This window comes from Carcharhinus amblyrhynchos, chromosome 19 (genome assembly GCF_965287045.1).
Source record: "Carcharhinus amblyrhynchos chromosome 19, sCarAmb.v2.hapA, whole genome shotgun sequence".
In the NCBI taxonomy this organism is placed as follows: domain Eukaryota; kingdom Metazoa; phylum Chordata; class Chondrichthyes; order Carcharhiniformes; family Carcharhinidae; genus Carcharhinus; species Carcharhinus amblyrhynchos.
This window is the reverse complement of record NC_137342.1, coordinates 40,480,672-40,494,466: the sequence shown is the minus strand read 5'-3', so window position 1 is coordinate 40,494,466 and position 13,795 is coordinate 40,480,672. Positions and strand designations below refer to the sequence as shown.

General features: G+C 44.5%; 1 protein-coding gene across 4 annotated transcripts in view; it reads right to left on the bottom strand.

Moving 5' to 3' along the window:
* The window catches only part of plxna4 (plexin A4), a 641,164-nt gene that overhangs the window by 305,578 nt on the left and 321,791 nt on the right, over nucleotides 1-13,795 (bottom strand). For all 4 annotated transcript variants that reach the window (XM_080207652.1, XM_080207655.1, XM_080207653.1 and 1 more), the window contains exon 4: nucleotides 12,687-12,818. In XM_080207652.1, the coding sequence (XP_080063778.1) occupies nucleotides 12,687-12,818 (132 nt within the window). The remainder of the gene's footprint in view (nucleotides 1-12,686; nucleotides 12,819-13,795) is intronic.

Here is a 13,795-nt window from a genome sequence, read left to right as displayed (position 1 = left end):
ACACTATTTCCGACACTATCCCACCCCCCCCCCCCCCCCCAAGCTTGCCCCCGTCGCACACCCTCCACACAGCCAATCCGAGCTGGCCCAGCGCCACCTTTCCTCAAAGTTCCTTGCTGCTAACGCCATGTTTGAACAACAACAGTGCCAGGTTCTCCCGGTGTACTGAACGAAAAGGTTAAGCTGCACGGTTAGATTGTGCAGGAACCTCCAGCTTGTCTGGATTTCACTTTTCTCTTTCCAGAAATGAAAAAAACAGATTTAAGATTAAAACTAAGACTCGCTAAAACACATAAACCCAGCAGATAAGGGCAGCGATAGTACATAGAAGGCAGAGCGGAGAAATCTTATTAATTTAGCCATGATGTAGTCCCTCGCTGACCTGCTGCCTAACCTAACTGTGCCTAATATTTGCTTGAGCAAGATCCAATGTTGTAATGCTTGCTCTGAGCTTGGAGTCTGTGTGCGGGTGTTATAAAATAGAGCATCTGCCTCTTAACCACTTTAACCGTCAGGTGATCGGGAAGACTTCATATGACAGGCATGGTTGTTGAGTCAGACTCGCTGTACAGGAGGCCATTCAGGCCACAGTTCATCCACCCGTTCTTTGAAGGAGCTGTCCAGTTATCTACTCATACCCCATACCCCTGGAATCTGTGTTTAGGACAAAGAACAAAGAGAAGTACAGCATAGGAACAGGCCCTTCGGCCCTCCAAACCTGTGCCGATCATGATGCCCTAACTAAATTAAAATAGAAACCTTCTGCTCTTACTCAGACCATATCCCTCTGTTCCCTCCCTACTCATGTACCCATCCAGATGCCTCTTAAATGTTGTTAATGTGCCTGCTTCCATCACCTCCTCTGGCAGTGTGTTCTAAGCTCCCACCACTCTCTGCATGAAACACTTCCCCCGCACATTTCCCTTATCTTATCAAGAATGCTCCTCATGTCCTTTTGAAAGCAGCTACCAAATGTCTTCCCACTGCCCTTTTGGGTGAATGAAAGTGGGCCATTAAGTCCACCAGACCCACCAATACAGAAAGAACCAACAGCTCCCCCTACCACCCATCTCAGTATCCAACAGCTTCAGAGCTCATTCAACAATTTCCATTTTCCTAAGCTACCTGGAAGGTTGCTCCAATGCACTGGTGGTGACTCCGCTTCCCAAACCAACAACTGAGAGGCCACAAGTTCAAATCTAGGCACGGCAGGTTTGAGAAAGTGAATTAAATAAATCCAGTTGGTTCCTACAACTGATCATTGAAGTTGCTCAACTGTGTTTGAAAATCCAACCATAGAAACATAGAAAATAGAAGCAGGAGTAGGCTATTCGACCCTTCAAGCCTGCTCTGCCATTCATTATGATCATAGAGTCATAGAGGTTTACAGCATGGAAACAGGACCTTCAGCCCAACTGGTCCATACCACCCTTTTTCTTTAACCACAAAGACTGCATTTGGCCCATATCCTTCTCTACCTATCTTACCAATGTAATTGTCTAAAAGTCTTTTAAAATACAAAATTGGACCTGCCTCTACTACTACCTCTGGCAGCTTGTTCCAGACACTCATCACCCTCTGTGTGAAACATTTGCCACTCTGAACCTTTTTGTATCTCTCCCCTGATCTCTCATGGCTGATCATCAGATTCAATATTCTGATCCCACCTTCACCTCGCCATATCCCTTGATCCCTTTAGCCCCAAAACCTAGATCTAATTTCTTCTTGAAATCACAGAACGTTTTGGCCTCAACTACATTCTGTGGTAGTGAATTCCACACATTCACCACCCTGTGGGTGAAGAAATTTCTCCTCACCTCTGTCCTAGAAAGGTTTACCCCTTTTCCTCAAACTATGACCTCTAGCTCTGGACTCCTCCACCAACACCCTGAAGGGATCGTGTTTGGTTGACAAGAGATGAGATTCTTATTGACATTATCTAGTTGATTCTGAAAGCTTTGTGAAGTGGACCATGCAGTGCTCAGTTCACTGTGACAATGTCTAAGGAGACAACCTGCCACCATTTTGAGGAGGCAACAGGGGGCTGGCTATCAATGAGGCAGTTTAAACATCACCCACGAAAGAAAACATCCTTACGTCAAACCTGACACGAAGCCAATTGGGTTTTCTCGTCTTTATTGATCTTGTGGCTGATTTGGTTTTAAAATTGAAGTTCAAGGGTAGTTTTTTATTTTGACAGACTGGCTTGTGATCTAACTGAACAGAAGATCTCCACCCATTATTGAACTGGTCTGGCTTAATATTCAACTCATTCCAACACAAGAAGTAATGGGGAGGAGGGGGATATTTCTCAATATGTAGAACAAGCAGCTATGCCTGTACACTGGCCATAGGGGATAAAAATCTGATCTCGACAAACTCACAGGGTTTTGTGATAAAAATCTAGCACCACCCCCCCGACCCAAAGGGAAAAAATCAGATTGCCACTATTCTTATTTCCCAGTTGTTACTGGTGTTCTATTTTCAGGTATACGAGACCAGTTTGGATCAGTATTCTTATTTTCCCATTTGTACTGTTTTTTTTCCCACCTGGGGCACTGACACGAGGAGAGGGACGACGAGGCCTCTGCTGCTACATGCAGCAGACGTGAGAGGCAATCAAGGCTCAATAGGCAGTCAATTAAAAAAGGCTCAAATACTCCAAGACTGCCTGCACACATGCATACACGTGCCCACAGTAAACAACTGCTCTCTTTATCAGCTTCTTATTTACTTCAGCTCATAGACCAAAGATGTGCGGGTTAGGTTGATTGGCCATGCTAAATTGACACTAGTGTCAGGTGGATTAGCAGGGTAAGTATGTGCGGCTACATGAATAGGGTCTGGGTAGGATTGTGGTCGTTGCTGACTCGATGGGCCAAATGGCCTCCCCCTGCACTGTAGGGATTCTATGACTCTATAACTTAAGCAATAATTGCAAAGGAATGGGATGCTAATCCAGGCCACCATCGGGCTAGTACACGTCCCAGAATGCAGTTTTATTAGCTTGTCATTTGTCAAGGCGACTCCTTCTGTTGGGAAAGGATGAAGGATCAGAGAGCTCTGACAAAGCGCCATCCAGACTCGAAACGTTGGCTCTATTCTCTCTCCACAGATGCTGTCAGACCTGCTGAGACTTTCCAGCATTTTCTGTTTTTGAGATCAGAGATTGAGAGTGTTATTTATAGTCGACTTTCTATCATTTTTATGACTCTCGCCAATTTTTACAGATGCACCATAGAAAGCATCCTTTCCGGATGTATCACAGCTTGGTACGGCTCCTGCGCCAACTAAAACCACAAAAAAACTACAAAGGGGTGTGAACGTAGCCCAGTCCATCACGCAAACCAGCCTCCCATCCATTGACTCCATCTGCACTTCCTGTTGCCTTGGAAAAGCAGCCAGTACAATCAAGGACCCCACGCACCCTAGACATTTTCTCTTCCACCTTCTTGTGTCAGGAAAAAGATAAAAAAGTCTGAGGTCACGTACCAACTGACTCAAGAACAGTTTCTTCCCTGCTGCCATCAGACTTCTGAATGGTCCTAACTTATATTAAGTAGACCTTTCTCTACACCCTCGATATGACTGTAACACTACATTCTGCACCCTCTCCTTTCCTTCTTCCCGATGTGTTCTATGAATGGTATGCTTTGGCTGCATAGCACACAAGAAACAATACCTTTCATTGTATCCCAATACATGTGACAGTAATAAATCAAATCAAATCAAATTTTCCAGTGAGGCTTTGACAGAGCATCTTCATTTAGGGTTTAGAGGACAGGAGGGTCCAGCACAAAGCCCTTCATTTTCAGCTACTCAGAACAGGGCTTTTCTTTCTTTACATCCCTCCGGGCTATAAGGCAAGCTCCAGCACAATGGGGTTTCTGAACATACTAGCAACTAACTAACCACGCACAACTGAAATACCTGCACCTTCTCAGCATGGTTCCCAAGGAGATCAAGCTGGCCTCCATTTGCTACGCTGCCAAGTGTGGGCCTGTGAACAGAAATAACTGACCGGGCTGTAAAAAGATTACTTCCTCGCTCACAAGAAAAATCCCGCCTGTAAACCTGTCCCAAACACAACAATTCTGTTTAATGAGAACATAAAGTTGGATTGTTCCACAATGGCTCAGTAAATAGGCCAGATGGTATGGCATTTAGCCATATATACTGATATGTACAGATAACAGGAACAGGTACAGCTAATCCCTGGACTGTACTAAGGTAGCTGGCCTCAGTCAGGGTAACAACAGAAACATTGGAATGGGGATTAGGGAAGTAAACTAAAACTAATGAGGATTTGTGTAGGATCCCAATTTACACTTCTTGCCTTTCTAGTATTGCTCCTCCTACAGGTTCTCACTGTCCTATTCAGTGTTTATTATTCAGAGTTTCCTATTTAGTGGCCAATTTCTGATCCAATTCTAAGCTTCGATTCCTCTGGCTTTTAACTGAATTAGAAGTCTTTCATGTGTGACTTGTGAAAAAGGCTTCTGAGCATTTTAATAATCTGTAATTGAAGCTATTTTATTTATATCATTGCTGGAAGAAACAAAGGAAAAGATCAGACTCTTCCCTTCAGTACTCCCATTTTGAGTTAGATTGTTGCCATGTCCTTCAGCAGCTTGGGCTCCATGGTTCCCGATTCAGATCCCGTTGGCCATTTTAAACCACTTTTGCTGCTTCTAGTCCCATGATGCATCCCCAGTGGCCATTGTTTCCTTTGTAATCATCACCTGGCCTCATTACCATACTTGAGCAAAGGGACATGCTTGTCCCTAGTCTTTCTGACTTGTCAAATACCTTCCTTCAGCAGATGGTGTCTTCCTCAGTGTTTGATGTATATTTTTATCCACTTACAGGATGTGGGCATCACTGGCTGGGCCAGTATTCGTTATCCATCCCTAACTGCCCTCCATTTCAGAGGGTATTTAAGAGTCAACCACGTTGCCTTGGGTCTGGAATCACATATAAGCTAGGTTGAGTAATGATGACAGGTTTCATTTCCTAAAGGACATTAGTGAACCAGATGAGTTTTTAACCACAATCAACAATGTTTCAATGTCATCATTAGACTTTTAATTGCAGATTTTTTTTAAATTGAATTCAAACTTCATCATTTTCTGTGGTGGGATTTGAACCTGGGTCCCCAGATCTTGCCACAACTCTCTGGATTGCTAGGCAAGTGATAAGACCACTACACCACTGCCACTACACGATATATGCTTAACACTTTAGTCATTTCTGTGCTGCTGCACTGATCTCCACTGTTCTAATGTACTGTGTGACTTATTTTACAACCTCATCACCTGGATTCTTCCTGAACCTTTAATATCTTTCAACTGGCTTCTACATTCTCTCAAAGGTAATTGACTTCAGTCACCATGGTTACTTGGAACCTTAAAGTGAAAGGTCGTAAATACAAGCATGTCTAAAATGGCCATCAATGAACCCGTGACTACTGCGTCTCGGTGGTTACATGGAGTCACAAGCTGTAATGTTCCTTTCAGCCTTTCTGCAGCATTCGGAGACCCCTCTTAACCTTCCCCAAGCCTCAAAACAATAAGGCGATCTTAAATATTCCTCTTGGAATCACATACTGAAGGGCAAAAGAAAATGAGTTTATCATTGAGCTGCGACCTCACATTTCTGATTCAGGAAAGGGCAATGGTGGCCAATTCCCATCTACTTTTTCACCACAGTCTGAAGCTCAATGTTCGCAAGACCTAATTTTTCCAATTTTTCACTGCTTTTCTGCAGAGACATTGACTTTCACTGGAGCATAATTCTCAAGGGAATTAGAGAACTCCGAACTAGAATTTCCAATATTCTCCTCCCAACCCCCACTGATCCACCCACAATCTTGAATGGTTGGCCATTGTCTTGAATTTTGACCCTCAAGAGTGACCATTAGCAGATTGTGTGGTCCTCATTCTGACCCACAAACATGCACTTTCCAGTTGGGGCGATCAGTTTAGGAGTAAAAATCCTGGCAGCGTTTTTTCTCTTTTCCACTTCTTATCACCGCTACTGTTAAGATGGTAAAAGCTGTTCCAGCCCTCCCATTGAGCTGGTTTAACATTACATCAAAGATAGATACTCTGCGGCAAATAACTCACCTCCTGACCATCCGAAGCCCGTCCACCATCTACAAGGCACAAGTCAGGAGTCTGATGGAATAATCCCCATTTGCCTGGATGAGTGCAGCTCAAACAACATTCAAGAAACTCAACACCATCCAGGACAAAGAAGTCCATTCAAACAGCACAGCATTCACTATCTTAAACATTCAACCATTCCACCACCAACACCCAGTGGCAGCAGAGTAAATAGACTACAAGAAGGTAAACTGCAGCAACTCACCAAGCTTCCTATGAAAAGCTTCAACATCTAGGGGTTACCATTGACCAGAAACTGAATTGGACCAGCCATATAAATCTGTGGCTACAAGAGTCCTGACTCCCCAAAGCCTGTCCACATTATATAAGCACAAGTCAGGAGTATTATGGAATACTCCCCACTTGCCTGGATGGGTGCAGCTCCAACAACACCTAAAAACCTGTCACCATGCAGGACAAAGTTGCCCACTTGATTGGCACCACATCTACAAACTTCCACTCCCTCCACCACCTACACACAGTGGCCAGCAGCAGTGCACAGAACATAGAACCCTACAGTGCAGAAAGAGGCCCTTCGGCCCATCATTTCTGCGACCACAATCCCACCCAGGCCCTAGCCCCACGTCCCTACACATTTACCCACTAATCCCTCTAACCTACACATCTCAGGACACTAAGGGGTAATTTTAGCATGGCCAATCAACCTAACCCACACATCTTTGGACTGTGGGAGGAAACTGGAGCACCCAGAGGAAACCCATGCAGACACGAGGAGAATGTGCAAATTCCACATAGACAGTGACCCGAGCCGGGAATCGAACCCAGGTCCCTGGAGCTGTGAAGCAGCAGTGCTAACCACAGTGCTACTTTGCTGCCCTTGTACATACCATCTACAAGACGCACTGAGGCTCCTTAGACAGCATCTTCCAAATCCGTAACCTCTACCACCTAGAAGGACAAGAGGAGCAGATACATGGGAACACCCACCACCTGCATGCTTCCCTCCAAGTCACTCACTGCCCTGGCTTGGAACTATGTTGCCATTCCTTCATTGTCACTAAGTTAAAACCCTGGAACTCCCTCCCTGACAGCACTGTGGGTGTACCTACACCACAGGGACGGCAGCAGTTTAAGAAGGCAGCTCACCACCACCTTCTCAAGGGCAATTTGGGATGGACAATAAATGCTGGTTTCACCAATGGTGCTCACACTGCTTGACTGAATAAATAAAAAGGGAACAGCAATCACTGTGGAATGGTAAAGATTTCACAGCTTCATTGTTCCAGGCAGAGGTTGCCTCACCAGAACTTCTAAATCATTATTGGACAATGTCCAAATATTGTATCAAGAGCATTAAAAAAAACCCTTTAAGTGATTCTCCGAAAGAAGTAATTTTGCAAGTTTCTGTGGGAACTCATTTCTGATATCTGCTAAGAGTGAACAAGGTCGTATGTTACCCGATGTAGATATTCCAGGAACTAATCTATGGGACAAGGTTGTGGTCAAAACCAGGTGTCAAACTATAGGGTCTTTGAAAACAAAGTGCTGTGTTTTCCCTCTTTCCAATTTTCTATGAACAGGTTTTATTCGTCGCTATAAAGGAGGAGGGAAAAGGGTTTTTTCAATTGGGTGGGGCCATTGGAGCTGGGAGGTCACATGATAAACCTTCCAGGGCTATGTCCTGACTTGGCAACCCTTTTTGAAAATGGCCGCCCCCTTCCCAAACCTGCCATGGTAGAATCAATGCCCTCTGCAAATTTAAAACAGAATTGGGAAGAAACTACTTCTCCCAAAGGGTGGAATTCGCTATCCTAAAGTGCGGTGGATGTTGGGACAGTGAGTAAATTTAAGGAGGAGTTGGACAGATTTTTAATTGGTAATGGTTGAAGAGCTACAGGAGAAGGGAGGAAAATGCAGATGAGGAATATATCAGCCATGATCGAATGGCAGAGTGGGCTCGATGGGCTGAATGGCGTAATTCAGCCCCTATACCTTATGAATTTATGAACTCTGTACATTACAAAACAGAAAATGCTGGAAAATCTCAGCAGATCTAACAGCATCTGTGGAGAGAGAATAGAGCCAACGTCTCAAGTCATGATGACTGCTCCGACGAAGGGTCATTCAGACACAAAACATTGGCTCTGTTCTCTCTCCACAGATGCTGTCAGACCTGCTGAGATTTTCCAGCATTTTCTGTTTTTGTTTCAGATTCCAGTGACCGCAGTGTTTTGCCTTTATTCCTTTGGATGCTATATGTGTAGATCCTAATGTTTCCTCAGTGCCTGCCACATTGAAACATGTTTTCACACTTTGCACAGCAAATTGCTCTTGAAATATTTAAAGTGATTTGCAAAAGAGGCAAATGTGCTGTGAGAAAAAACATTTTCTCACAATGAGTGGTTCAGGTCTGGAATGCACTTCCTGGAAGTGGTACAGGGAGGTCCAGTCAAGGCAGTGAATGATTATCTGAATCAAAATAATGTGCAATGTGGAATAGAGGAAAAGGCAGGGGATGGCACTAAGTCATGATGCTCATTTGGAAAGCCGATGTGAACACAATGGGCCGAATGGCCTCCTGTGAAGCACAGAGATCGCTGTGGTGGTGAGAAGTGTGGCAGCCATTTTGCAACCGGACGTCTTTGCAAAAGGAGCAATGGGATGAACGGTTAGTCCATCTGTTGCTTGGTAACATTGACTAAAGGGAGAATGTTGGCCAGGTCACAGCGTGAGAGTAAATTTGCCACTACTCTTGTGCATGTCCCATCTCAATTACGATAAGAAACAGTCTCACAACACCAGGTTAAAGTCCAACAGGTTCATTTGGTAGCACGTACTTTCGGACCACTGCTCCTTCATCAGGTTGGACTTTAACCCGGTATTGTGAGACCTCTTACTGTGCCCACCCCAGCCCAATGCCAGCGTGTCCACCATCTCAATTAGGCAACCAATCTGATTTAGCCTCGCGAGGTGAGTCTGTCTACAAGACTGAATTTGTATGTCAGCAGTCAGCAATGCAATGTTTGCTTTGCTTACAGCTGTTTCCAACCATGTTAAAATGCAATTGTCTTTTCCCTAATGACCCAGGCAGGATTGATTTTGCTGAGAGACATTACGATAATTCAACAACAAAAAGCAACGCATCTTAATCTTAAAGAGTGCACCGAAAAGTAATGAGCTCCTGGATGGACGACATTCAGGACAGTTTGTGAAGATACAGTAAAACCCAAATCATAAAATGTCACGGCATTTTATCTGGGGGTTTGATTGATTGTAGCTGTCCTGCTCATACACGAGAAAAGTCAAACCGCATGAAGCATCTGGTCTTGTGAGCTAACTGAGGATTCAGTTAGAATGCAGTTAAAATTCAGGATTTTAGCAGAAATGCTCAGGTTTTCTGAGGCTTTGTTAAACTTTACGGGATGAGGCTCAAAAGGACATGTGTCTATATGTTCACTCAAGAGCATCTGAAACAAGACATGATGCTAGATTGTCCTTCGCATCTTTTTCACAGATGGAACATAAAAAAATACAGGATTATGTTCAAATAAGGTTGCTTTGTAAACATGTTCTGCTTTTTTGTTAAATCCCTAAAATTTTATCATATACACATGTCCCTACATCATTATTTGTTCCTGGATTTCTTTATTTATTTATTCACGGAATATGGGCATGATTGATAAGGCTCCCATTCATTGCCCATCCCCAACTGCTCTCGAGAAGGTGGTGGTGAGTCACTTTCTTGGGCTACTGCAGTTCCTTTGGTGTAGGTACACCCACAGCGCTGTTAAAGAGTTCCAGGACTTTGATACAGAGAGTGTGAAGCAAAAGTGATATAGTTCCAAGTCAGGAGAGAGCGCAATTTCTTCCCTTTATTCATTCGTGGGACTTGGACGTCACCAGCTGGCCAGCATTTATTGCCCATCCCCAGTTATCCGTGGTGGTTAGCTGTCTTCTTGAACAACTGAGTGGCTTGCTAGGCCATTTCAGAGGGCAGTGGAGAGTCAGTCACATTGCTGTGGCTCTGGTAAGGATGGAAAATTTCCTTCCATAAAAGACATTAGTGAACTAGAGGGGTTTTTCCGACAATTGACAATGGTTTCATGGTCATCAGTAGATTCTTAATTCCAGAATTTTAAAAGGATTCTACCATCTGCCATGATGCAATTTGAACGTGTATCCCGGTCTTCCCTGCTGCCATCAGACTTTTGAATGGACCTACCTCACATTAAGTTGATCTTTCTCTACACCCTAGCTGTGGCTGTAACACTACATTCTGCACTCCTTTCCTTTCCTATGAATGGTATTTTCACTGCATCCCAATACATGTTACAATAATATATCAAATCAAATCAATAGCTGAGTTTCTGGATTAATAGTGTAGCAATAATATCACTAGGCCATAGCCTCCCACAATTGGAAGGGTCTCGGCGGTTAATGGTGTTTCCACATGCGCTGCTCTCACCCTTTCAAGTGATGGAGGTCACAGGTCAGGGGGGAGGTTCTTGTTAAAGAAGTCTTGGTCCACTGCTGTGATATTTCTTCCTAGAATTACCTTGCTTGTTTTTTCCCTCCTCCCTATTGTATCATAGACTCATAGAATCCCTACAGTGCAGAAGGAGGTCATTCAGCCCATCAAGTCTGCACCAACCACAATCCCACCCAGGCCCTATTCCCATAACTGCATATATTTACCCTGCTAGTCCCCATGACACTAGGGTCAATTTAGCATGGCCAACCCACCTAACCCGCACAAGTTTGGACGTTGTAATGATGCTGTTTCTTCCCCCTTTGATGCAATGCATTTGAATGGCTCAGTCTTGCCATTTAAATGGGTCTGTGATAACCTAGAGCCAGTGTCTACCTCCCCTCAGCAGATTTACCTTCAGTTACACCACATATAATTATGTTTTAATTGAGGGATTGGGTCACTGAGTTACCGCTGATCCATTGAGATCTTATGAGCTTCATTAAAAGCTTGTACGTTCCCAGAACCGTGACACACAGTGAGCACAAAGCTCCACTGACTCATTCTATTTTATGCCCTGATACTTACAACTGCCAGAGGCTGACAAGACCACTCCGACATTACACACTGTGTTATCAAAGCCAAGCACTTTACCAGAGGTGACTTGGTTAAAAGTGCTGTTTAAGATGTGACCCGGAAATCCAGGCCTATTCAGACAGGATTGGTGACTGCCCTTGTCACCAGCCCTGAAAGGAGCCAGCTAGTAATTCTTTTCAGCGTGACAAGAGTGCAAGATGTCAGTGGTGATCTGTCAGAGAAAAGGCCACACAACCCTTGATGACTCAGCAGTGTTCAAAGCCTGACAGCTCCAACTGTGTCTAGCCGCTTTACCCGAGGATTAAGGTGGCTGCAATCTCAAGACCCTGAATGAAAAAGCTAACGTTCCAACTACACAGTTTCAAGTTTATTTCTTAGTGTCACAAATAGGATTACACTAACACTGCAGTGAAGTTACTGTGAGAATCCCCTAGTCGCCACACGTAAGCGCCTGTTTGGGTACACTGAGAGAGAACTGAGTATGTTCAATGCACCTAACCAGCACATCTTTCCAACTGTGGGAGGAAGCCAGAGCACCTGGAGGAAACCCACGCAGACATGGGGAGAACATGCAGACTCCACACAAACAGTGACCCAAATAAGGAATCGAACCCAGGTCCCTGGCGCTGTGAGGCAGCAGTGCTAACCACTGTGCCACCATGAATCCACTTTGAAACTGCTCATGTATGGCAAGGTATATGGGGCGGAAAAGTAACACAGCGGTTAGCACTGCTGCCTCACAGTGCCAGGGACCAGGGTTCAATTCCCAGCTTGGGTCACTGTCTGTGCGGAGTCTGCATGTTCTCCTCGTGTCTGCGTGGGTTTCCTCCGGGTGCTCCAGTTTCCTCTAACAGCTGAAAGGCATGCTGGTTAGGTGTATTGGCCATGTTAAATTCTCCCTCAGTGTACCCAAACAAGTGCTGGAATGTCATAACTAGGGGATTTTTACAGTAACTTCATTGAAGTGTTAACGTAAGCCTGCTTGTGACGCTAATAAATAAACTTTACTTTTACTTCGGTAAAAATGTGCTGTTATGAGGACAATCTTTTTCATGGTAAATGAACAGAAATTGTTTTTCAAATCATTTGACATACCAACAAGGCATTTTGAAAATACACCCCAGTTTCTAATCGCTGTCGACTCACTGTTGAGTTCAGACTTGTCACTCACGTTCCATCCCACACTCAGCTGTGCTCACCTACCACCGGAGTACCATTTCCGTTCTCCCTCATTTGTCCACTCCTTAAACTGACTTAGAACTCCTCACCCGCTATGCCTGCCACTCTCTCAATCACCCCTTCACCCCCCTCCCATCCATCCCACCACGGCAGCAGCTCATTCACAAATCCAGTGCCACCAATTCTAAACATCCAGTGGAATTGGCTCCAAATCCAATTGCTGAAACTGAAGTCTTGGTAACTTCCAATTCCATCTTTATAACAACACGGGTGTGCCAGGTATCTGGCCTGTAATCATTGCAAGGCCCTCGTCTTACCTGCTTCTCTGACATGACATAGAGGTATTGATGATCCACGGACAAAGACATGTCTCGCAGTATGGCGCCGCTCTCCACAACCTGAATGGTCTCATACTGCTGGGTCCCATGGGAAGGCCCATCCACACGGATCTGTGAACAACAGAGAAAGAGAGAGAGATCACTGACTGAACATGGTTCAATTTTTAAAATCTTGTATATTATTCATCATCTACATTTCCTTCAGCTGATACTTATGTATGTGGTCACAAGAACAATGTCTCCAGGGCTTAGCAGTGTCTCCTAACTTTTTTAGTGTCTCCTAACTTTTTCCTTTCCCTGATGCAAAGGAAAGCGACCTTGATTGGAAATAGTTCCAACTTGTTGAGAAGAATGCCACCCACATTCTAACCCACACACACAACAGTGTTCACCCATCATCAGCACACACACAGGATGTCCCTCACTCTCTGGCTCCCTCACCTAACTGGTCAAAATCCAAGTGTAAATGGTGATGGTTAAGTGTTGGGCAAGGTTTTCCGCGATGGTATCCACCTCCAGTCAATGTCAATGACGAACAGTGGCAAAGCTGGGGCCAGATTGACCCCTGACTGACGCCAGTTAACTCAACATTAATTAGAGAGCCAACCCAGAGTTTTCTTGACCCATTACATGCAGGTGCACACAGGTCAAAATCCTGGAATTCCCTCCCTAACAGCTTTGTGGGTCAAACCACAGAACATGGACTGCAACGTTTCAAGAAGGCGGCTCACCACCACCTTCTCAAGGGCAACTAGGGATGGGCAATACATGCTGGCAGACCAGTGACACCCATGGCCCATGAACAAATAAAAAAAGACATGCAGCAGCGTCACTTAACCACTATACCAGTGAAGGAATTCATAGCCTCCTTGTTGAAAAGCATCTACAATACAGAAAGCCTACAACCCAATTGTGAGTGTTGCAAACTGTTCAGAATTGTCAATCCCCCCCAAACAAAGATGCAAACAGTGTCGCATCTTAGTAAGTGCTACTGATCACAGCATATTCACTAGTAAGAACATTGAGCAGAAACAAAATGCAGCTTTCAAACTAACTAATCCATCCGATCACCATACCTAAAGTATCCC